General features: G+C 46.6%; 1 protein-coding gene across 5 annotated transcripts in view; it reads right to left on the bottom strand.

Moving 5' to 3' along the window:
• Window positions 1–26336, bottom strand: part of LOC114659767 (voltage-dependent R-type calcium channel subunit alpha-1E) — a 207554-nt gene that overhangs the window by 139207 nt on the left and 42011 nt on the right. For all 5 annotated transcript variants that reach the window (XM_051933031.1, XM_051933034.1, XM_051933032.1 and 2 more), the window contains exons 3-6: window positions 10516–10619; window positions 9408–9566; window positions 8199–8389; window positions 785–888 (exon numbers count right to left, since the gene is read on the bottom strand). In XM_051933031.1, the coding sequence (XP_051788991.1) occupies window positions 785–888; window positions 8199–8389; window positions 9408–9566; window positions 10516–10619 (558 nt within the window). The remainder of the gene's footprint in view (window positions 1–784; window positions 889–8198; window positions 8390–9407; window positions 9567–10515; window positions 10620–26336) is intronic.

The following is a 26336-nucleotide window of genomic DNA, read 5'->3' as shown; positions in this document are numbered from 1 at the left end:
GCAAGGCAAGACAAAAAAACGAGCGTACTTAGTGTGCTGGCCCATCTTGTGTAGTTTGATGCTCAGGGAACAGAAAACAAGTGACAAGTGGACAAAACCTTCTTCTGGGATCCCTTTTTGTTATTTGTTTGGTGTTACACAAAGAAAAGTGCCCTGGAGAAGAAGACCCCAAGTACCAACCGTGTGTCTGGGGAACCAACAGAATTTCATTGTGAGAGCCGTGAGTCTCCGTATGGCGGGTACACCAAAGTAACTGAATATGGCCTTGTATGTAGGAATGGACTCTCAGAAGGCTGCCACCTTTTCCTCTCCACTTCCATCTCTCCTTCCAGCCATGATGAGTGAAAAACGCTTAGCAGTAGGACACATCATCATTCAACCACCAGTCCTTGAATGGAGCAGACGGTGGTTTAAGATGTTATGATCTGCCTGGCTGTCCAGCTCAAAAGGAGGCCTTACCTACAAAAGGCACAGGTTCAACAGAAAATGGGACCAAGGTGTCCAATTCAAAAAGCTGGAAAGGGAGAGGGGAACCATGAGAGAAACCCCTGGCCCACAAAAACAAAGATTCATTAAATTTGGAGGATGTGTGGACACAAGAAGTTCAGAGCAAGGAGGAAATTCAAACATGGAATCCAAAAAAAAGGTTTGTCAGGAGAGACGCGGCTTCACGTAAACTAAAGCATGTCCACAATCAAAAACATCTGAAGTGATGTGGGATTACCACCCTGTCTCCTAGTCCTCCATGGGGTTTCCCACCACCAGCCTCTTCGGAGAGACTTACCCTGAGAGAACTCCCAGCACCAGGTTGAGAACGAAAAAGGAGCCGATAATAATAAGCGGGATGAAGTAGAGCCAGTTCCAAGTCGAGCCTAAGGCATCGTTGGTCTGAAAAAGAGAAGGAGGAAAGAGATGAAGATCCCGTCAGCAAATCCACCACACGCCTCGACCCAGTTACCTTGTGAAATGGCCGGCATCTTCAAAGAGTGGACCCGCTTAAGTTACATGTGCCACAAGCAGACGGGTGGCATCCATCAAAACTTTTTATAGTTTGGATCAACATGAACGAGTGCACCCATGACCCAGCAGATGTCAGCGATCCTCACCCCTCAAGTGGATCCCCTCAAGTGGATTAAAAGCCACGATGGCATGAAGACCTACTTCATTCAGCACAACTTGGTCAAAGTGTGAATGCGATGCTTGGCACAGGAGACACTCATGTTTGATCAATACTCCACCATCACACTGCCTGGACTTAGACACCGTAAAGTCGAGAAGAGGACTGTGAGTTCCATGAAGAAATGCTGGGGTGCCAAACTGGTTAACCTTGATTAATGAAACCAAATAAAAACTGGCTACCATGGGTGACAAATTAAAGATAGATAGATAGATAGATAGATAGATAGATAGATAGATAGATAGATAGATAGATAGATAGATAGATAGATAGATAGATAGATAGATAGATAGAGTGCATTCATAAAGTATTCACAGCACATCATCACTTTTTCCACATTTTGTTATATTACAGCCTTATTCCAAAATGGATTAAATTTATTTTTTTCCTCAGAATTCTACACACAACACCCCATAATGACAACGTGAAAAAAGTTTACTTGAGATTTTTGCAAATTTATTAAAAATAAACAAACTGAGAAATCCCATGTCCATAAGTATTCACAGCCTTTGCTCAATACTTTGTCGATGCACCTTTGCCACCAATTCCAGCCTCAAGTCTTGTTGAATATGATGTCACAAGCTTGGCACACCTATCCTTGGCCAGTTTCGCCCATTCCTCTTTGCAGCACCTCTCAAGCTCCATCAGGTTGGATGGGAAGCCATTTTAAGATCTCTCCAGAGATGTTCAATCAGATTCAAGTCTGGGCTCTGGCTGGGCCACTCAAGGACAATCACAGAGTTGTCCTGAAGCCACTCCTTTGATATCTTGGCTGTGTGCTTAGGGTCGTTGTCCTGCTGAAAGATGAACCGTCGCCCCAGTCTGAGGTCAAGAGCGCTCTGAAGCAGGTTTTCATCCAGGATGTCTCTGTACGTTGCTGCAGTCATCTTTCCCTTTATCCTGACTAGTCTCCCATCCCCACAGCATGATGGTGCCACCACCATGCTTCACTGTAGGGATGGTATTGGCCTGGTGATGAGCGGTGCCTGGTTTCCTCCAAACATGACGCCTGGCATTCACACCAAAGAGTTCAATCTTTGTCTCATCAGACCAGAGAATTTTCTTTCTCATGGTCTGAGAGTCCTTCAGGTGCCTTTTGGCAAACTCCAGGCGGGCTGCCATGTGCCTTTTACTAAGGAGTGGTGTCTGTCTGGCCACTCTACCATACAGGCCTGATTGGTGGATTGCTGCAGAGATGGTGGTCCTTCTGGAAGGTTCTCCTCTCTCCACAGAGGACCTCTGGAGCTCTGACAGAGTGACTATCGGGTTCTTGGTCACCTCCCTGACTAAGGCCCTTCTCCCCTGATCGCTCAGTTTGCTCTAGGAAGAGTCCTGGTGGTTTCAAACTTCTTCCACTTACGGATGATGGAGGCCACTGTGCTCACTGGGACCTTCAAAAGCAGCAGAAATTTTTCTGTAACCTTCCCCAGATTTGTGCCTCGAGACAATCCTGTCTCGGAGGTCTACAGACAATTCCTTTGACTTCATGCTTGGTTTGTGCTCTGACATGAACTGTCAACTGTGGGACCTTCTATAGACAGGTGTGTGCCTTTCCAAATCATGTCCAGTCAACTGAATTTACCACAGGTGGACTCCAATGAAGCTGCAGAAACATCTCAAGGATGATCAGGGGAAACAGGATGCACCTGAGCTCAATTTCGAGCTTCATGAGCAAAGGCTGTGAATACTTATGGACATGTGCTTTCTCAATTTTTTTATTTTTAATAAATTTGCAAAAATCTCAAGTAAACTTTTTTCACGTTGTCATTATGGGGTGTTGTGTGTAGAATTTGGAGGAAAAAAATGAATTTAATCCATTTTGGAATAAGGCTGTAACATAACAAAATGTGGAAAAAGTGATGCGCTGTGAATACTTTCCGGATGTGAAAGGCACTATATGATAGATAGATAGATAGATAGATAGATAGATAGATAGATAGATAGATAGTACTTTATTAATCCCAAAGAAGATTGAAGGGTTACAGCATCCATCCATCCTCTTCTGCTTATCCGAGGTCGGGTCGCGGGGGCAGCAGCTTGAGCAGAGATGCCCAGACTTCCCTCTCCCTGGCCACTTCTTCTAGCTCTTCCAGGAAAATCCCGAGGCGTTCCCAGGCCAGCCAAAAGACATAGTCCCTCCAGCGTGTCCTGGGTCTTCCCCTGGGCCTCCTCCCGGGAAGGATGTGCCTGGAACACCTCACCAGGGAGGCGTCCAGGAGGCATCCTGATCAGATGCCCGAGCCACCTCATCTGACTGCTCTCGATGCGGAGGAGCAGCGGCTCTACTCTGACCTTCTCACCCTATCTTTAAAGGAGAGCCCAGACACCCTGCGGAGGAAACTCATTTCAGCCACTTGTATTTGAGATGTTGTTCTTTCAGTCACTACCCACAGTGACCATAGGTGAGGGTAAGAGCGTAGATCGACTGGTAAATTGAGAGCTTTGCCTTACTGCTCAGGTCCTTTTTCACCACGACAGACCGATGCAGAGCCCTCAAGGGTTTACAGCAGCATACAAAAAAGCACAAATAACAGAAGTATTATAAAAATCTTACGTATCCTAACAAGGTACCAATACAGCGGTTCTCAGACTGTAACAAAGAAGGGGGGCATGAATGTTGCCATATGTGGCGTAATATCCCTATTTGTAGGGAAATTTTAAACTTGTAGCGGTGTATCGGCAGCAAAAAATATAGGAATAAATTTTATTAGGGTTTCAAAAAAACGTCAGGGGGGCGCGATTAAAACTGTTATGAAAACTCGGGTCGCAAATACTTTAAGGTTGAGAAACGCTGCTGTATAACATGAATGATCTACAAGTAAATGTACAAAGTATTTATAAAATGCCTGATGTTTCTTATATCACCTTTATCTAGTGATGCTGTTCAAACAAAGATCAAACTTTTATATGTCCTAATGGGGTGCATTTACTTTTTCACATGATCGCAATTCATCATTTAGGGTGAATTTGATTGTGAGGGTCCAGACAGGCATGTGGGGGTCTCTGAGTTTTTTGTATTCCGTTTTCTTTGACACCCTGTGCCCCACCTTCCCTATGCCTGCCTGTTTTGACAGTTTAATCCTGGGCTGGAGCGCCCCCTGGTAATAGGAGCGCAGACTTGACCTTTTCCTCCAGTAGGCCTGGGCCTTCACTCCAACACACACACACACACACATTCCGTTCGATTGCCATCATAACTTTGTCCCTCACCGTTTAAAAAGGTTAATGCGTCCCCTTGACTTGAAGCCATTGGCGGACCATCGGCAGAGCAGAGCCTTTGAAGTGAATTACAAATCAATGCGCCATATTTTCCCGGCTCCGAAAGCCGGGCCTGTTCATCTGACAGGTTTGTTGCCGGGCAGCCTGTAATTACGGAATGAAAAGCGTCCCTCTCTACAGATTCATATTTATTCTGGAAAAGCTCAAATAGCTTAACCCGCGCCTAAGTGCTCCTTAAGTGTTTAATGCAATCTGACGCCACCAAAAATCAATGCACCTGAGAAAGATTCCAATTGATTGCCATTACGACACAAATGGCAGAGACGGGGAGCTACGTTCGATATGAATGGTGGGACGGTTAATGTGAAGAGGGTCAGCAGGTGGCGCTGTCTCTTCAGCACTGATTCAGTGTCGCCTGGAGCCGTTTGAGTGGTGCGCGCCAGAGAGGCGCTCGTGGGATTCAACCTTCAGAGAAAGTTTAGTTATTTTAATTCTATCTAATTGGTTTAAAGGGGAACAGACACTTTTCTCCATCATATAACACTCTAACATACTCATATGGGGCGCTATGGAAAAATCGCGCAGTGGAGCGACGCAGCAATAAACAGACGGACTAGAGTTGAGCTGCTGGCTGAAATCAAAGTCCCAAGAATCAACGCGGCAGCGCGAGTTATACCGAGAGAGGCCAGCCGGCCGCGTTGATTCTTGGGATTTCGAGGCTCTCTAAATACATACACAGTATGGGTGACGGGTGTGCTGCGTTACACTGGCGTCCTCCTGGGCAGGGCTGGTTCCTCAAGCTACCAACTTGGCATGACTTTTGGAATAGACTAGATAGGGTCGGAAAGTGCTCTGACCAAAATATTTGGGGGTGGGGTGTCTGAAATACTGTGGGGTGGGGTGGGGCATGATGTTATAAAGCTCCCAAAAATCCATGTGACATCAAACCTGACAGCATAGGTGGGGGGCTAAGCCCGGCTAAATGACACCCTGGTGCCAGGCCTGCTGGCAACCACTCTGAGCACCTACCTTTATCTTCATGACTTACCCCAAGCTTTCTGTGGGTACTGCCATTTTATTTTTCCATTTCTTGTTAGGCTAATTGGCTCTGGGTGAGTGAGTGTGCCCCGCAGTGGACTGGCATCGCATTCATTATTCGTTTCTGGATGATGCCCAATTCTACTGGCATAGTCAGCACTGCTCTTTGGCCCTCTAATGGACTAATTTACAAAAAAGAAATGCACACTGTACATGTGAAAGGCACTATATAACATAAACACTGACTGCAGCGTTGTGTGAATGCGTATTTAATACTTCATAAATTCTGGCAGTGCCCCTCAGATACTCGCCACAGAGCTGCCGGGTCCACTGCTTATTGGTCATCCAATCCCCCAGCCTGTGGTGACACCCCGCTGCCATGTACATTTATGGCATTATGGATGCAGTGGTCTCCAAAAGCGGACCCCGTTCAATGACCCCTATGCCAGTGTCCACTCATCACAAACTGCCCACCAGAGCGACTCGGCTTCACATTGGGTGAGTGAGCAGGAAAAACAAGACTCTGATTTGACCTGCAGCCACGGGGCGCTCTGAAGGGCAGACAGCACGCCTTTCACGCACCAGTTGGCACGTTCTTGTGCTTTCATTGCATCTAAATCTTTGAGAGTTGCCCACATGAGCACTCAATGGCTGTGAGGTGACCACGAAGCGCCCAGGCGATGATGGCAATAGGGGGCACTCTAGCCTGATGTTTACAGTCCAGATGTCCACAGAGGTGCTTCAGGGGTGACAGGAGGAAACAGAAATGAGCTGGCCGGAGGGCTGTTGAACTTGGACAAGGGTTCAAGTGGCAGGAAGAGTGTGTATGAGGTGGGCACCGCCGCCCCTTAGAGAGAAGGCTCAAGTAGGTTTTTGCCTTTCCCTTTGGATGTTCTCCCCTCCTTTCTTTAACCCAGCAGTCCGCTTACAGTAACCATTCCCTAGGAAGTGTAACGACTGTGTGCCCAGTACCACCCCACCAGGCATCAATTCCCATGCCTGGCGCCCTTCCTTTGGCACTTTTATTTCACCCTTTCTCTCGAGCTTTTGTTTGAAAAGCAAAATTTAACAAAAGTTAAGAAGCTGGGAGCTCCTTGACAGCAGAGCCGAGCCGAACTCTCCTCCCACCCGCCACATGCCGCGCTCAAAGGTTTCATTGTTTGATCAGAATGTGCCGTCATGCAGGAGGCGCAGAAGCTGCCATCTGATTCAGGCTTCTGAATGTGAGGTGGGCACTCACTGGGCACATGCAATTGATGCCAGGGCGCAGGGTGTGGGAGGTGCTGGCGAGTGTGCACACGTGAGTGTGTGTGTGCCTGCTCTACACACACAACTCCGTTCAATACACGTGCAGAGCTGAAATATAGTGCCCCCCCATATGGCCTAGCAAGGGTAAAGGGATGTGGGGGGGCACACTGACTTTCTAAATTTGTTTCTGCAGCAAGGACGGTGAACCACACCTGACATTTTGAAAGGCATTAGATCAGATCATGATTAAATTATGGGAAGGCTATAGGATCCAAACAGCTTATATGAAAGGTGTGTGACAGATTCCCAGGACCATTACCCGGCCAGGATGCCAGCCAGGGAGAGAGAGAGCACAGCTGGGGCATAATCTCCTCTGGGACGCTAGAGGGCAGCCCACGGGTTGCTGTGGCACCACGGATTCTCGCAGGGCATGCTGGGAATTGGAGTTGGGAGCAACCCCGTTGGGCTCTGTGGGCACCGCCAGGGGGCGCTGCAGAAACGGCGGAGCCCTTGAGGGAGTGTTGCCGGAAGAAGGTCAAGGAACTCCTGGAGCACTTCCAGGTGAGCTATAAAAGGAGCCGCCTCACTCCGGTCGAGCTGGCTGGAGGAGGAGTGGAGACGGAGAAAGGGAAAGAGAGAGGAAGAGACAAGGAAGAAGAAGGGACTGTGTTTATTTGAGCATTTGGCGCTTGGGCTGTGCTGTGTAGTGGGGAGCAAAAGAAAAGCGCTTCTTCACTTAAAATAAAGGCGGGCTGTGTCTGTTGGGAAGATGTACGCCCCATGGTGGTCCACAAGCGCTATATCGGAAGATCCATCAAAGAAGAAATCAAAGAGCCATTGGATTGACTGTGAAGCCCACTGGGCAGTAGAGGGCGCTTTCAATGGTGCTTTTGAAAATCAGTATTGAATAACGGCGTGGCTAAATGATTCAAGCAGCTTATGTGAAAGGCGCTATATAAAATGATCAATCAAGTAGTTATTTAATTGATTGTGAAGCAAACCCAGCAGCAGAGGGTGTTTTCAATGGTGTCATCTAAAAGTAACCTTGAATACCAGTTCGATGATTCAATGAGCTTTTATGAAAGGCGCTATATAGAGCATTCAATCAATGACGTAAAATGATTGTGGGGCAAACCTGGCAGCACAGTGCGTCTTCAGATATGCCATTTAAGGGGGGGGGGGGGGGGGGGGATTGTTGTCATTCTGCTGGGCACGTGATCAAGCACACTCCCCCTAGTGGGTGTTTCCGAAACTCCATCCCAAAGCCACCTACTTGCCCAGGCTGCCCACCTCCATTCTTCAATTCATTCTTCACCATCCCACCATTAAGGTGTAACGTCTTTTCCAGCTGCTAACGGTGAAGCTATGAAGCCATCAGCTTGAAAATGGCCATCTATTAATTGAGTGGACAATAATGAACTTGAGGACGCTCAGCATGTCACCCACTTACTCCGTGACCATTCTCTGCCCTGACGAGCCGTCAGTTTCTCAAAGTGCCAGCTGTCAAAGGACTCACGTTATAGAGAACGGTGGTCCACCCCTCCATTGTGATGCACTGGAAGACGGTTAGCACGGCAAACAGGATGTTGTCAAACTGGGTGATGCCATCGTTGGGGCCGATCCAGAGCTCTTCACACGCGTAGTTTGGGGGGCACTTCCGCTCTCCGCAGGGGTACTCTGTCTCGTATGGCTCCCGGTAATTGGACCCTGCAAGGGAACAACAGTAGTGTGGCATAAGGCAAAGGCTTCCGCCCCATAAATGGCCAGCTCCGATTCTAATTAGCATAGACCACACCCACAATCACAACACACAGGAAAAATCTGTAAAGGTGGGGGCCCAACCAGGAGGCCCACCCAATGCCCTTTGCAAGATATTCCAAACTGAAAAGGCCTGCAAGGTTAGAATTTCAAAGTAAAAAGTGACCAATCTCTTTGGGCATTCCAGGTGGCACCAACGTCAACCCCTCAATGTCCACAAAGAGTTGGGATTTCTCACCAACTTACATGAGGAATGACTGCTGACCCACAGTATGGGGTTCAAAGCTCTTCGCCATGCCAGGTGGTCAACCAGGAAACCAACCTCCATTTACAAAGGCTTGGAAATCATCTGTTTTACCATTCAGGCAGGTGGGGCGGCCCTGCCCAATCACATTACAGTCTGAGTCGGCCTTGGGGGGCGGGTCCCAGTGAGCGGGGTGGCTTTGTCAGAATGAGTGGCAGCAGCCCAGCCGTCTAATGGGGTGTTGGTTTCTTTCCACAAAACTCATTTTTCTAGGAGAATTATGGGTGGGTGGGTGTAAAGGCATTACAGTACTGTAGCTGAGAGCAGGGTGGTCCTTCAAAGTCTGATCCTCCTTCTCATGGCCACAATGCACACAAGTGACTTAACAAGCTGACCTACTTCTGTCACCTGGGTGACTTAGTGCCAACACACTGAACACTATTACACTCACCCTGGCTTTCATTTGCTTATCTTCAGGCAAAGGCATGCCTGCTTTCGACCCCCATATGGATCCCCCATAAGACCTGCTATGGTTTACCCCCCCCATCTTGGCTTGAACCCCAATCCTTCCTCTCATGGCCTTGACAAACAGTCAGAGTGGTGACCTCCTGTAACCAACATGTCAGGCTTTGCACGTCTCTCTATAAAAGGGTCACCATTATCATAAAGACCACTATAGACCACGCCCCCCCCCCCCTCCCCGGGTAGCATAACCTGCTGTACCTGTCAGGTTGGCAAACTTGTAGCAGGTTTTGTGCAACTTTCCGCTGTAGAACTCCAGGCCGATGATGGCAAACATGAGAATGGCGAAGAAGAGGAGCAGGCCAATCTGGAGAAGAGGCACCATGGCTTTCATTATGGACTTCAGGACAATCTGCAGGCCTAAGAGAAGGATCAGGGAATGGTTAGGTTACTGGGCCTGCGGTGAAAAGCAACACATATACTGTGTATGTTTATTATATATACAATATGTGTATACGTTCTGACACAGCAGATCCCTAGAGCTCTGTCTGGTGGCTTGTATACACCTGGGACCCACTTAACATTTAATGGGACAGGCACCCAGGGGACCATGAGCAACTAGAAAATACCCATCCTGCCATCTAGTGGATTGGGGAATTTCCACTGCCTTTCCAATAATAATCCCATGGTCCACAACACAGTTAGCATGTCTAGCGCCCCCTGTCGGTGCAGCAGCATCACATGTAGCTATTATTCCTATGAGTGTTGTCACGCGTGTGCACTACGGGAGTGTTTTGTAGTCTCTGCTTATAGAAGTAAACTCACTTTTTAACCTCTCCTCCTCTTCCAGCCCTAGAGTAACGGATTAGGAGCCCAAAGAGCTGTGTTGACACTTCCTGTCCTTCCCAGTAGCCCCGCCCCTTCTGGTCATCCCGCAACATGACTAGAAGCAGGTGCTCATTCATAGGACCACATCATTCAGGGCTGGAGAAGCAATTGAAGGCGGGGGGGTCACTCAAACAATCCCAAATGACTTTACTCATTGTTCCTTTTTTTGTTTCTCCTTCAGTTCATTCGCATCGTTGATGTTAAACGGGGATCTCAGGGGTGACCCCAGCACTTTACTGTGTCATGCTTCCTTTGTTCCACTGTCTCCTATCCACAGTGACCTCTGCCTGATGCTGGCCCTCTGAATCTGTACACCCCTTACTCGCTCTGTTTAGCTGCTTTGGCCTTGCACTCCCTTGCTCTTTCTTTCTTTGACTCCCAGAGAGTTTCACTTGATTAAATAAAGATATCATATGCCCGCCCCGTAAAGTTCACCTCCATTGCGTCAATCAAAACCTTGTCAAGTGTCCAGGGTACTCACTCGGGATTCCAGACACCAGCTTGAGGGGCCGGAGGACTCGAACTGCTCGCAGGGTGCGCAGGTCCACGTGTGTGTTGATGTGAGCGCCCGCTGTTGCCAAGATGCTGCAACACAAAAGAAAAAATTGTCAAATGAAAAACTGTGAGCACCTCGGGTAAGTTACACAGATTACCGAGTCTGGGGTTTAAAGACCATCCTGCCTGTGTAGAGTTTGCATGTTCTCCCATGTTCACGTGACTTTTGGTTTTCTCCGAGGAGTAGCATTACGAACCAAACCAGACGCAAATCACAGAAGTGCCTGACCCGGAAACTTCCGTGTTTCTGAAAAGCCTCACTATCATTAACAGGGCATATCCTCTGGGGGGGCATATTTCAAGTGTTAAAAATTATAAATGGAATTAGTAGAATCGATCCCAGTTGTCGCTTTAAGATCAATTCTGCAGCAAGAACACCCACGACGATTGGATGCTTGTTAAGGATAAATTTTGCACAAATGATAAAACGTTTTTCTTAACGCAGGACACGTGGAATAGGTGACCAGGTAGTGCGGTGGAGAGCAGGACTTCTCATCTCGACTTGATGTTATCGCGAACGATCGCGGTGAATACGATGGACGAGCTCGTTGGGCTGAATGGCCTGTTCTCGTCACAATTTCTCAAAACGTCACGCGTGCGCACATTGGAGACGGTTTTAAAAGGCTTTGGTGATGGCTGTTCTCCGCCGATCCAGGGGTTGGCGCTGCGTGATAACGTCTTCTTGGTTTCCACCTTATGCGGACAGGAAGATTGACAGCCCTCCTTCTCCGACGTCACTTCTGGGGTCTGCTTCCCCAGACCCACCTCTTCCTGCCCGTTTGCCAACATATCCAGAAGAACCGCCATGTTGGGCGGTCCACTCCTCGAGACTTTTCGCCCTTTGATGGGCATTTCTGTTGTATTTTTGCATTTTGTTTCCATTACTCGGGGTTTGCCCCAAACACTCTTAACGGTCTCGTGACAATTCTTTTGCCTTTCCCTACCAACAAGATGTCCACAAAATACTTCCTGACAGGACTGGCCCTTTTTGTCCGACTCAAACATAACATTCGGATCTTGAAAGTCCCTTTCGGTGCGCCGATGCACAGGCTGAACGTTTAAAGCAGCGGCGACACACCGGAAGGCTCCAAATGGCTGAGTGCGCGAGTTAATTATGTAACTCCTGCTTCGTGATTAGACAACATCGGCAAGATGAATTAGCAGTAATTGAGTAAATTTTCTAAATGCATTTTCCGCACTTTGCCAGTTATAATGAAGCTATTTTCGTAATAGAGCTATGAGCATCGAGTGTTGGGGGGAATGAAAACCTTAATAAGAACTGAAACGAACTGCACTGAATTAATGGATTAATGGATCACGGAAGTAATCAATGGTGGACTGAATTATTAATCATCAATCTACTGTATGAGCAACCAAATAATCAGCCATTCAACTGATAGGTAGATTGATTGATTGATTGACTGATTGATTGATTGATTGATTGACTGACTGTCGCACGATTACCAGCGAGCCATCATCTTGGTCTTATTTGAAAGTTAATGACCTGATATGTGCTGACGAAGTAAGAAATCTGAGTAGTGGCCACCTCCTCAACAGTTTGTGGGGCTCACGAGTTTCAAACATGGCGGAAAGGGAAAGAACGGCAGCGCCATCTGCAGGCCGACAAGTTATGGAATACACGTGCCTTCTGGTCAGAAAATACGGCGGTACACACTGTGACCGCATGAAGGGGCAACATCTGCTGAGAGTCAAGCCTAACGCAGGAGGCGCTTCAGTGACGAGAAATGAGAAATAATAAGAGGAAAAGACGTCAAGATGTGGGGGGTAAACCATGGCAGGTCTTATGGGGGATCCATATGGGGGTCAAAAGCAGGCATGCCTTTGCCTGAAGGTAAGCAAATTAAAGCCAGGGTGAGTGCCATAGTGTTCAGTGTGTTGGTGACAGTGACACAAGCCACCCAGGTGACAGAAGTTAGGTCACTTGTGTGCATTGTGGCCATGAGGAGGAGGATCAGACTTTGAAGGACCACCCTGCTCTCAGGTACAATATTACAGGCTTTGCACCCTCCCACCCATAATTCTCGTAGAAAAGGGGCACATGGCATGAATACGGGGGGCCATTGAGCAGCTGGGTCATCCTGCTCTTCATTATGAGCTGATACGTTCTGGAAAGTCAGGTCATTTCAGTTCACGGTGACCCCGAAAAAGTAAAGCGGTTGAGAAAGCGACAAGGCAGAAAGAAAAGCGAGGATATCTGCGGAGCATCTTACCGCTTTATGGTAAATAGAAGCTTCATCCTTCGCAAGACACGCGCTGCACACGTTCCTCGAATTCATAATCAAGTGTGAGGATTCTGTTTAACGATCATCAGCCGTGACGCAGAGCTTTGTAATGGGAAGAAGGAAAAAGTTGTGCGGCAACACCTGCTGAGCGTCTGGCACATCACGGAAGGCACTCTAATACGGCATACAGAACACAGGAACGACAGCCAGAGAGAAAAGCGCTTACTTTGAAGCCATATTTTTTTTTCCCACGGTGCACCACTTTTATTTGAGCACCGGAGGTCCGCGTCTTCCCTGGTCACTCGGTATTTGTAAAGTGCATGCATTTCTTACTTGAATTATCCTAATTATCTTAAAACTTCACTTCGCTACACAGCAGACCACCCAGACAGAGGATGACCCCCTAGAGGGCGGCGTCTGTGTCCACCGTGTCCTCCACCTAAACCGAGCAGGCGAGCAGCTCGCTGTGACTTGAGATTTATGGTGCCAGTGGCTGGCGATGCAGACAGGTCACCGTCCCAGACGTCTGGACGGGGGTCACTCACCATCTTGTGTGGACCATCTCAGGCTCTGCAAACGCGACATTCTCAATCTACTTGTCTATAAAAATCAGATTAATGTCCACATTATGGCTGATGTAAGAGGAGGCTCTGCAGACTTTTTAAAGTCTTTCATATTCTTTACTGCCATTAATCTTTTTCATGGCACGGCCTTATAAATTTCTTCAGCAAGACGCACAGTCTGCTCAGTCTGTTAGAGACAGAAATGGAAGAAAAAAAATGAAAGTAACACGAAGAGCGGAAGTGTAAAACATCAGGCTGATAATTTGTACCCTGCAGGTGACTCAGAGTGACATCGTATAGGTGCTATATAACGCCGAGTTCAATGTGCACATAAGCACACTGACGCCACCTAGTATCTGAAGGGCTGAACTGCAACCCCTGGGTCTAACATATGGGGTCTTCATCATGAGACCACCCAGACGTCTTCAGTTTATTTGTCATTGATGCTGTGGTGGAATGAGTGCTTCACCTACAAACAAACTTGAGGTGGGGGTCACCTGGAAAGGCGCTATAAATGAAAAGAAAAAATCTGCAGTGTGGCCCCCTAATGACTACAGTGCTGCACTGAAAGCCACTCTCAGTTCTCACTAATGACAACATCACAAAAGTCACATAAAAAGGCGCTATATAAGGGTCAACTCAATTAAACAGTGTGGCCCCCTAGTGGCTAAAGTACAGGACTGAAAACCCTGGAGCTGCTACTTCAGTTCTCACCACCTATGACATCTGCAAAGTCCTTTGGATTGTTGTCACTATGGAAAGATGGTGGGCCCCCTGGTGGCGAAAATGTGGACTGAAAACCAGGGAGTTGCTCTTCAGGTTCTCACTATTGAGAGCTACACATGTCTTGAGATGCTGATCTCTATCAAAAGGCACTATATAAAAGTCAACTAAATTGGACAGTGTGCCCCCCCAAGTCACCAGGTGGCTAAAGTTCTGGAATTAAAATCATTGAGATGAAATTTCCATTTTCACAATCAGTGACACCTGTGAAGTGCATGAGATGCTGGTCACAAATCAAAAGGAGCTTCATGAGAGTCAACCATATCAGACAGTGTGGCCCCCTGCTGGCTAAATTGTTGAACTGAAAACCATTGAGTTGTAACTTCAGTTCTCACTTCCTATGACACCTGCAAAGTCTTTGGGATTTGTGGCAATTGTGGAAAGGCATCCACTAAATTGGGTAGTGTGCCCCCTAGCGGCCAAACTGCTGGACTGGAAATCATTAGGTTATTTCATTTCTCACTACTGACAACATCTGCAAAGTTCTTGAGATGATGATCTCTATCAAAAGGCACTATATAAAAGTCGACTAAATTACATGGAGTGCCCCCTAGTGGACAAAGTGCGGAGTGGAAACCAGGGATTTGCTATTTTAGGTCTCACTACTAACAACATCAGCAAAGTTCTTGAGATGACGATCTCTATCATAAGGCACTATATAAAACTCAGCTAGATTAGATGTTGTGCCCCTCTAGTGGCTAAAGGTCTGGACTGAAAACCGTTGAGATGATACACGGCTTGGTTAGTCAAGGGGTGGCGGAGGGTTTGCTGGGCAGTTTCCTTGACTGGGCACAACAGGCGCCCTTAAGAAAGGAGCCATCAGAAACATCACAGAGGGGGCTGAGACACCTGCACAGTGGCCTGATGGACCCCAGCTGTGATTACCCGGGTGACATTCGGAAGCCCTGAAACGCCCCTTATGACCCCGGGTGACGTCTCCGAATTACCATTAAGCTGCTGGAGGTCTCAGGCCCTGCAATTTCCGAGGGGCTTTTGTTATCAAGCCATCTAAAGGGACACGAGTCGTCTCCTCCACGTTGTGTGACCACGGGCGAGCGTCTACCGCCAAACCTTAATGGCAGACGTTTATAAAAATTCTTTTCGCCCGCATGGACTTCTTGTGTCTTTCTTTTTTATTGCCATGAATGGGCGGCCTCATTTTTTTTTTCTTCTTCTTCTTCCCGTCCTGCATTATTTCTCGATTTGTAAACGGCAACTTTGTGCTCAATGCACCCGCTTGCCTTTGTTCAATTGCTCCCTCCATGAGTGCTCTATTTGTTCATCGGCGTTAAGTGCGATTTGTACAAGAACTCGTCTCGCTACAATGACACTTCCCCGCCGCTCTGTCAAGCGGCCAAACGAGCAGCCCACCCTCGGTTTAGTCACACACTTGAATATGAAAGAGGGCGCCTTTCGCAGCGCGGCCAAGCTTCTCGCTTTCGCGGGTTTCATCCGCTTCCCACACGCCGACGGGGTCATCGGGGGGCCGGTGGGGAGTGGGGGCGGCGGGCGCGGTGGATCCAAACCCTTGAGAGGGAGCCCTTCCAAGGTGGATGTTGGCAGCTTGTTAGGAAAAAATGTGTGTGTGTTGTGTGTGTGTGCGGAGCAAAAATTGACGCATATGATTGTCGACACACAGAATCGACAGTAGGAGACGATCTGAACGACTCAACTCGAGACCGTGGCTTCAGTACACAAACCTGCTGTCCAGGCTCCAAATGAGGCCTACGACCCCCCCAAAAAAAACACAAAAAACTGGCCTGGTCCCAAACTGAAGCAGCAGGCTTAAGGGCCTGCACAGCCTAAAGTGAGGCTGGAAAAAGGAGAGAGGAGAACTGGAAAACCCGTGGCCAACAAACACAAGAAAAGTAAAATGTTGCGCTTCTATTGAGGACTCTACCTCTTTTATGTTTATTTAAATCCTTTTTCGTTTTGTAGTAAATGTTATGCTTTTATTTACACTTAATAAGGATGAATGAGGCATGTTGTTTCGGTTGTTGTACTTTTGAGTTTCTCTTATTCCATTTTAATGTACTGAGGCATTGTGGGTGGGCAGGTGGGGCTTCATGGCGTCACTTACTTATTTAGGGGTCCCATTGGTTGTGAACACGCCCGTTTTGACTTTCAATTTGCATTTTTCCCCCCTCCCCCCTGGACTTTGGCTCTTATTTCCTGGATTACGATGATCATGTTGTGGATGAGCTGCAGGCTCATCATTTAAATAACAAGGCCTTGGGGTTGGGGGTGGGGTTCCCACAGTATGCCAAAGTGTCCCATAATGCCAAGGGGGCCCACCCATCCAGATTCAAAATTTGAATGACAGGGCCTGGGGAAGGGGGGGGGGGGGGGTCCCACAGCTGCAATGTCAGAGGGACCCACCCCCCTAGGCTCATTATTTAAATAACAATACAGCTACAGTTTGGAGGGATCTATCCCGTTAGGTTCAATATTTAAATGACAAGACCAGAGGGTGGTCCCACATCTGCAATGTTGGAAGGGGAACCACCTATTTGGGTTAAACATTTAAATGCCAAGGCCCGGGGGGGGTGGTCCCATAGCTGAAGTGTGAGGGGCCCATGCCCCTTAGGCTGAACATGAAGGGACCCCCAGCCTGTACCCATAGTCCTGGAGGTCTAACTCCACAGAAGCCCAGGAGAGTTTTTGCAGAACTGACAGAAGGTGGGCTGTGAGCAGCGAGGGCACAACCGTCACAATGCTTCTAGGCCGTTGCTATGGAAATCTGAAATGCTTTAAAATGCATTTTTCTGCCCAACTCTTTTAAGCAGCACTTGTTGTTTTTTATTCTCTAAACTCTCAGCTATTGGAGCACACATCTGCTCTACAGATACCATAGAAATGGCTCCTGTGGTCGATTGGTAACCTCACGGCTCTCAATATTGTTTCAGAATGTTAAATTATTTACCAGAAAAGCACTCATCTCCCCAAATACCCTTAAAATATACAAATACACCCCATGATTGTCAAATATTGTGATTTAGGCCTCAAGGCTCAAATTGGGTCAAAGGCCTAAGCACTTCATAAAGACCCAAGTATACAGTAGGCTGGCATCATATGGGGCTCTGGCTCATAGCCCATTGGCATTGTGGTATTCAGTTAATTATACCAAATATATTTGGGGTAGGCAGGGGGACAGAAAAGATTCAGGGTGGCATCAACATGTCAGAAAATACAATAGAAGCAGTCACAGGGTACCTAAGCTGAATTTGCGTGTCCGGGTCCCTGGGTCCTTAGTCCCCGGGATCAATGAAAGAGGATTCAAAGGTCTCAGGGTGTGATGCCCAATGATACCACCTTAAAATGGAAATCCATAGGAAACGTTAATGCTGTGCAAGGAGTTGGGCAAAGGGCAGGTCAGCAGGGGACACTTTAGGGTGTAGTGTCAGCTGGTGCCACTAGATGGCACCACTGGCATGGAGCTGCCTGCACCTCGAGATTAAAGGCAAGGAATCCTTCACTCAAGAGCCGCCGAGAAAGTGAGGCATGGGGGACGGGCAGCTTGGGTGGGACACAGCCAACACAGGGCGCAAAGGCAGGAAACAAACCCCGGGCAGGGCAGCCAGCCCACCGCAGATCTCCAAATATTCAGAGTTCAAATAAAACAAAACAAGTAGTGAGAGAAGAACCGGGAAGGAGGACGGTTTCATACCCGGACGGGGGGCCAGAACAGAAGCACAAAAGGACTGGCCGGTGGGACAAGAAAATAACTTTGTGTCTGACTGGTATCAAATAATGGATGGACCAATGAGAGCCAGGATTCGAGAGCAGGTCTATCCCCCAGGTGGCAGTGTTCCTCACATGGGAACCCAGCCGGGATGGCCTCAGGGGTGCTTGGGATATGGAGTCTTGGAAATGTAGCCCTGTTGGGGTCCCTGGGGGTCGATAGAGGGTGCTGTCGGGTGAGGACCTCCCTACTCCTTCTACGGCCTGGAAGTCCTTCTAGGAAGACACGGCATGGCACCAGAAGCATTCCCGGGTCCGGCTTAAAAGGTTAGCCTGCTGGCACACATAGACGAGTCAGGCAACACTCAGTGGAGGAGAGGATGGAGGAAGAATTTGTTGAATTATTCTTCTTCTTTCGGCTGCTCCCATTAGGGGTTGCCACAGCGGATTATCTTCTTCCATCTCTTCTTGTCCTCGTCATCTTGTTCTGTCACACCCATCACCTGCATGTCCTCTCTCACCACACATCCATAAACCTTCTCTTAGGCCTTCCTCTTCTCCTCTTGCCTGGCAGCTCTATCCTTAGCACCCTTCTCTCATTATACCCATCATCTCTTCTCTGCACATGTCCAAACCAATGCAGTCTCGCCTCTCTGACTTTGTCTCCCAACTTGAGCTGACCCTCTAATGTCCTCATTCCTAATCCTGTCCATCCTCGTCACACCAAGTGCAGATCTTAGCATCTTTAACTCTGCCACCTCCAGCTCTGTCTCCTGTGCCACCGTCTCCAGCCCATATAACACAGCTGGTCTCACTACCATCCTGTAGACCTTCCCTGTCACTCTTGCTGATACCCGTCTGTCACAAATCACTCCTGACACTCTTCTCCACCCTGCCTGCACTCTCTTCTTCACGTCTCTTCCACGCTCCCCATTACTCTGTAGTGTTGATCCCAAGTATTTGTGAAACAGAACCCTTATTATTATTATTATTATTCATTTAATGTGTGGTGCTTTACTGGGTTTGGGGCTCTCTGGCGCCCCCCTTGTGGTCACAAAGTTAAAACGACAGATGAAATTATCCACGAATACCGAAAATCCAAACTAACGTGCAGAGTTCTGCCCATAGAGAAATGTCGGCAGAAAACGCGTGCTGGAGATCAGACAGCATCGTAGTCAGAGACGGGTTGAGGGTTAAACCGAGAGTAACAACGAGGCCAAGCCACCAAGAGGATAAAAATATTACCAAGCTTGGAAATTAATGCAAAATGTTAAGAGGAGGAGATGAAACCAAAAAGGTTCGTAACGCGGACACAATAAAGTAACGAAATGTAAAAAAAAGTGTTCATTTGTCATGTCCTGCCATCGCTCGTCGTGTAACCTGACATCCCCAGGTAACGAGATCAGCATCACAATCGTCAAGTCTGACAGCCCCGTCCGCCCCAAAGTCGTGTAATTGATGCCGGTTTGAGTCTTAAGGCAGCGCCAGGACTTTATGTACTCATTGGACCCAAGCGTGCGTTCAGCCAGATCCCATTACTCCGTCTCTTTCGATTGCTTCGGCTCGTCTTGTCCTCGGTGGGAAGGCGGCGTGGATTTGTGTTTAGACTCTGAACACGGAGGGACACCTCAGAAGCTCTTGTGTTGCGATTCTGCCATTCTTTGGGATAACCGGAAGAGCGAACTGGAAAAAAACGGGCAGATTCAAGTCAAAGTCACCTGTCCGGTTTAATTTGAGTAACCCCCCCCCCTCCCCTTCCCCCTCCGAGAAACATACAAAAACCCCACAGGCCGGAATTTGCCCCCAGGACTCCGCACTAACCTCTGCGTCCCCATGCTGCCCTAACCTTTACTAAGCCTAAAATGTACGCGACGTTCACTGATGCCAGCCTCATTTGGCAATTCATGACAACCTGGCTTCACACCGCCATGGCACAACACAGTGGCATGTTGACAACTAACAGCTTATTGTTATGACAAGGTACTCTGGCAAGAAATCGGCATTTTATTAACACACTGGAATGTCTTTCTGTTGTCAGCAGTTATGGGTATTTTGCCAAGAAAATGCCATTTAATTAGTACCCTGAAGTCTCATGGCATATTACAATCACCCTGGCATAGGGAATTCATATTGGTACCCCATTATAATTGCATGTCTGCATAAAAATTAATGGAGTCGCCGGTATCCTGTGGGTATTGCCACACATTCGAATCACAAAATTACATTGAGACGGTTGGCATCCCATGGCATATTGCATTCCCATTGTTACGGGACTGTGTATTGAAAATAAATTACCATTTAACTAGAACAATGGCACCTTGCAGCATAGTGCCATGTCATTAAGACACTGAAACTGATTTGTATCTTATTATGTACCACTACAATGGCACTTTGGCATAACTCCTCATGGCACATGGGCAGTGTATTGTCACCACATGGTATAATGAAATACAATGAACAAATTGGAATGCAGTGGCATAACAGAGCCCATTAAAGTATGCAGTAGGCTGGCATCATATGGGGCTCTCTGGCTCATAGCCCATTGGCATTGTGGTTTTCAGTTAATTGTACAAAATATATTTTGGGTGGGCAGGGGGACAGAAAAGATTCATGCTGGCATCAGCATGTTAGAAAATGCAATTAAAGAGCACAGAATCAGCAGTCACGGGGTACATAAGCTGAATTTGCATGTCTGGGTCCCTGAGACCAAAGAAAGGGGGTCCAGAGGTGATGATGATGCCCAGTCATACATACCACCTTAAAACTGAAATCCACTGGACACATTGATGTTGTGTAAGAAGTTGGGCGAAGGGCAGGTCAGCAAGGGACACGTTTGGGTGCTGTGTCAGCTGGAGCCACTAGATGGCAGCACTAACATGGCGCTGCCTGCACCTGAAGAATAAAAGGCAAAGAAACCTTCACTCAAAGAGAAATTGAGGTACAGGAGATGGGCAGCACGCCCACTGCCAGCTGGCAGGATGGGGGAGCAGGATGCACTGGGGGCACTGCCATCTCTGACGCTTGAAGGGGGCATCAGATCAGCTTCACTAGTGGGCACCGGGGTTGGGGGTACAGATGCAAGTAGATTACTGCCATTTGCTCTCCTTCTAGAACTGACCTTTCTGCATGAGCCCCCCTGAAGTGGGACCCCTCAGCGACCGTCACTGCAGCACAGTGTTCTGCAGAGCCCCCTAGTGTCTTGTTAAGTCTCTGCAGTGCTGGCCTGGTTTTATTCTTGATGTTCCCTGCTGTATGAAATGAGGACTGACTTACTGAGAAGCACCCCCAAGTCCGAGGCCGTGGACCCCAGCAGGAGATGGGTGGGGTGTTTGCAGGGTTGGGGATGAGGGGGCAGCCTCAAGTGGAGGAGTTTAAGTATCTTGGGGTCTTGGGGTTCACAAGTGAGAGACAGAGGGAGTGGGAGATCAACGGGTGGACCTGAGCAGCTATGGAAATTCTACCAGTCAGTTCTGGTGGACAGAGAGCTGGGCCTACTTGTCGACCTGATGTCCCCTGTCCTCACCAATGACCACTAGCGGTGGCTTAGGGACCGAAAGGAGCAGACCACCGACAGAAGAGGCGGAAATGGGCTTCCCTCACAGAGATGTTTAGGCTCAACCTTAGAGAGGAGGAGCAGCTCGCTGGTGCCAGTGGAGAGGTGGTCTTGTGCATCTCCTTGGAGGTCTCCCTGAGGGGGTGTTTCTGATATCGTGGGGCAGAACCAGGACATGCTGTAGAGATTTATACCACCCAAGAGGCCTGGGAACACCTCAGTGTCCCCTTGGATCGGGCGAAGGGACATCTGGAGGTCTCTGCTTATGCTGCCTCCCCCACGACCCGGAAAGTGGACGGGAGGACGGATGACTGAATTAGAAGTAAGACGTCTCTGACTGCTCGGAGCAGGACTGGATGGGCACCTATTGTCATCCTATTGTCACCCATTGAAAGGAACATAAAGGGAGCAGAACCCCCGAACTTCCTCTAGGAGCTCATTTTTGGGGTCTCCAGCACTCATTTACTTCTGACCATCATCATCTTTTCTGTTTGGAGCTGGCAGCCTGCAGATTCTTTCCATCATTTTAAAAGAAAATCATAAAAAAAAAAAAGAACCTGAACTTGTCCCAGTCGCGATTGTTTCAATTTAGGCCAAAGCAATCTGCTGGTCTCAATTCCATTTTCCTGTCCCAGAAGAAATTAAAGACGTCAGTGAAATGGAGGGAAACTGGAACGGTGACGGCTGCTCACGTCTCTCTTTTCTGTCACCATTTCATGGCTCCTTCAGTGTGGCCTTCGACTTGCGGAGTGTGCCCTCTGCCCGAGTGGGCACCTTGGGCACCACCACGTGGGAGGAGCAAAGGTCATGAAGAGGAACCGGCAAACGACACCCGGAGCTGTGAAATGGTGGGGCTGACCACCGGACCACCCCATCATCGTAACAGAGTCAGCCGAAGCGGCGACGCCGTGTCAGTTCAACGAGTGAATGGCATCCATCCATCGCTCAACTCCTGCCATCTCAACTTCCCATTCGCCAGCTTTAGTGCCGGGTGACCACACTGGAGACTGGAACGCCTTGTATGCCAACTGGTGATGCCGAGTGTCCTTCTTTGAATCGTCTCTCTCTTTTGTATTCCATAGCAACACTTTCTACAGACATTCAGTTCTCCCTGTAATTTGGCCTTTTATATACGTCAGGATGGCCCCTCGCTCGTGTGCGGGTGCGTCGCCTGCGTCTCTTTGATAAACTAAAGGAACCCAAACCCTGTAATCCTCCCTTGCTGGTGTTTTGCTAGGTCTTTGTTTACTTTGGTTTTGTTTTTGTGTTTGTCTTTTAACAATCCATCTCATTTTCGTTTTTTTTCTTAAATGCGTTGCTTTGTCCCTGTGATCATCCCTTCCATTTTGTTTCCTCTTGGTTTCACTCAAGATATTTGACCAATAATCGTCCCTTCCTCATGTTTGCTGTTATCTTTTTTTCTTTCACACCTTGTGTTCTCCCTGTAATCCTCCCTTACTGGTGACTGGCTATGTTTGCGTTTTCTCTTCTTTTTTTGCCCAATAATCACTTGTTACTTTGCCTTTCCCTATAATCCTCCCTTCTTGTGTTTTACTGGCATGGAGTGAAGCTTTGGTGGTGCTTGTTAGTCACACCAACAAGAAAGTTCAAAAGCAGTCGTCTGAAGAAAAGTCCTTACAATAATAATAATAATAATCAAATGAAAACAGACCTTTAATAAAAAATGTAATAATAATGATAATGATGATGATGATGATGATGATAAAAGCACGTGGATGTTATTAATAGTATTATTATTATTATTATTAAAAATCCATGTACTTTCAATGTAATAATAATAATAATAATGGTGATGATGATGAAAGCACGTGGATATTATTAATATTATTATTATTATTATTATTAAAAATCTATGTACTTTCATCTTTATTACTTACTGTTTAAGATCCATAATAATTATAATAATAAAATCCCATAGCCATTTAATAATGGAATTATACAAATGAAAGCATATGGCCATTTAATAATAATAATTATCCTCATCATCATCATAATAATGAAATCACAAGACCTATAATAATAATAATAATAATAATAATAATAATAACAAAATCACATGGACCTCTAATAATACTAATAATGCTGATAATATTCAAAATAATAATGATGAAAGCACATGGATATTATTAGTATCATTAAAATCCATGTACTTTCAATGTAATCATAATAATAATAATGATGATGATGATGATGATGAAACCACAGGGATATTATTAATAGTATTATTATTATGTACTTTCATCTTTATTACTTACTGTTAAAGATCCATAATAATTGTAATAATGAAAGCACATAGCCATTTAATAGTGGAAATAATTATATAAATGAAAGCATAGGGCCATTTAATAATAATAATTAATAATCATCATCATCATTATCCTCATCATCATCATAATAATGAAATCACAAGACCTATAATAATAATAATAATAATAAAAATAATAAAATCACATGGACCTCTAATAATACTAATAATGCTGATAATAATATTCAAAAAAATAATGATGAAAGCACATGGATCTTTAATAATAATAATAATAATAATAATAATGATTAAAGCATGCAGATATTATTATTAGTATTATTATTATTAAAAATCCACGTACTTTCATCTTTATTAGTTACTGTTAAATATCCATAATAATTATAAAAATAAAAGCACATAGCCATTTAATAATGGACATAACTCAGAGCAAATGGACATTTAATAATCATCATCATCATCATCATTATCCCCATTATCATCATAATAATGAAATCACAAGACCTATAATAATAATAAAAATAATAAAATCACATGGACCTCTAATAATACTAATAATTCTGATAATAATATTCAAAATAATAATGATGAAAGCACATGGAGCTTTAATAATAATAATAATGATGAAAGCACGTGGATATTATTATTATTATTAAAAATCCATGTACTTTTATCTTTATTAGTTACTGTTAAAGATCCATAATAATTATAAGAATAAAAGCACATAGCCATTTAATAATGGAAATAATTATGTAAATGAAAGCAAATGGCCATTTAATAATAATCATCATAATCATCATCATCATCATTATCATCATAATAATGAAATCACAAGACCTATAATAATAATATTTTCCCATGGGATTAATAAACTTTATCTAATTTAATAATAATAAAACCACTTTGCCATTTAATAATACTAATGATAATAATAATAAAAATGAAAGCACAGGATCTTTAATAATAATACTAATTAAAAGCACATTCATCTTTAATAATAGTAATAATTATGATATTAAAAATGAAAGCACGTGGATCTTTGGTAATAGTAATAAAAAGAATAATAAGCGCCCAGGTGTACAGACTTTCATTTTAATGACGATCAGTAATTTTTACATAAGATTCTCAAATTTGCCTTCTTAAATTCAGGGTCACAAGACATGAAGCGGCTCCGGACGCGGTGCCAGTCCACTGCAGTGCCCACCTACCTACCCACCCATATAGGCCTACTTCTGAGCTGCACGTCATTGGACATGTGGGAGGACAAACGACCCCCGGGAAATCCCACACGAACACAGAATGAACTGGCACGGCGATGCTGGGCGGGTGAGGTGGCATCCCTACCCACTACGCCGGCATGCCGACCCTGCAGCACTTCGTCCCAAGATAATTGAAGATACGCGACGCAGTCCCCAGTAACTTAGGTGACAGTCACAATGATGACGCAGCTGATTTGTTTTTCCACGATAAGCAACAGTCAACTTGGAAACGTCGCTGTCAGCGGCCATGTGTAATGCCAGCTGCCTTGATTGCCGGTCACCTCGACAACGATCGATAAGCGATGACGACGGCACGTGACAGCCCACCGCGCCACACTAACACGTTTAACGTCGCCGCCCGCTCGTCTGATGGAGGCGGCTGCTGCGTGCGGACGCTTGACGTGAATGTTTGAAAACAAGCGATCGGCGCGATCATTACAATAATTGTCAATGGGTCTCAGCACGAGTGCCGTGTGGCGGCGTAATTATGGAAAATAGCAGCAACACAGTCTGGTGGGAATCCATTTAGGCTTCGCCTGTCAAAATTTACGCCACGCGCGCGTCGTTTTCTGGATATTGTGACACTTTGTAACTAATTACAGGGAACAGAGAAAGGGCTCGTCGCACAACGGTGACACGCATGTACGGGCACGCTCCTGGGCTTTGCTACATCTCTGGGATCCCAGCTCGTCGTGCCCTCTTGGTGCCCCCTTGCTCGAGCTCCACCTATTGCCGTTATTCTTGGCGCAGACCCGCTGCCAAGGGCCCGTGGCGCCCAGCCTAAACGATCTTAAAGAAAGCCCCGAAGTGACCGTCGCGCGCGCGATGTAATGTCGCCTTCTACGTATTAATTACAGGCTCGGTCCCGCCGTTCATAATGTCGCAGGTCTGCTTTGATTAACGTGACGTTGAGAGAGACTTGCTGTGTTCAGCCAGATGGTCTATGAATCATTCAGACAGGCACCGAATCAATTATTCATCGGAGCTAAAGAGCAAACACTTAGCTAATTGTCACACAGAGAGGGAGACGTGGCACAGCAGCAGCAGCAGCAATCGGCCATTGTCACACCCTCACCTGGCTCTGCACAGGCGTCCGCCATCCCCCACTAGGAGCCAACCTCGACTCGTCATGCCCAGTGGGATATTGGAGAGTTTTGAGAAGACAAAGGAAAGTCACTAAGAGATAGGACTTATAAAGGGGCGCATTCAGAAAATCAAATGCAAGACCAACAGTTGGACATGGAGGGTGTCATGGTGGTGCAAACAGAAGATGGCATCAAAGGCCAAGAGACAGGAGAACACGAGCTGTCCACCCAGAAACACAAACCGAGACGTACAGAGGGTCCTAGCATTAAAGTCTTCTTGGAGCAGAGCTGAGGCC

This window comes from Erpetoichthys calabaricus, chromosome 10 (assembly GCF_900747795.2).
Source record: "Erpetoichthys calabaricus chromosome 10, fErpCal1.3, whole genome shotgun sequence".
Classification (NCBI taxonomy): Eukaryota; Metazoa; Chordata; class Cladistia; order Polypteriformes; family Polypteridae; genus Erpetoichthys; species Erpetoichthys calabaricus.
Note: the sequence above shows the minus strand (reverse complement) of the source record. Positions and strands in the feature narration are given on the sequence as shown.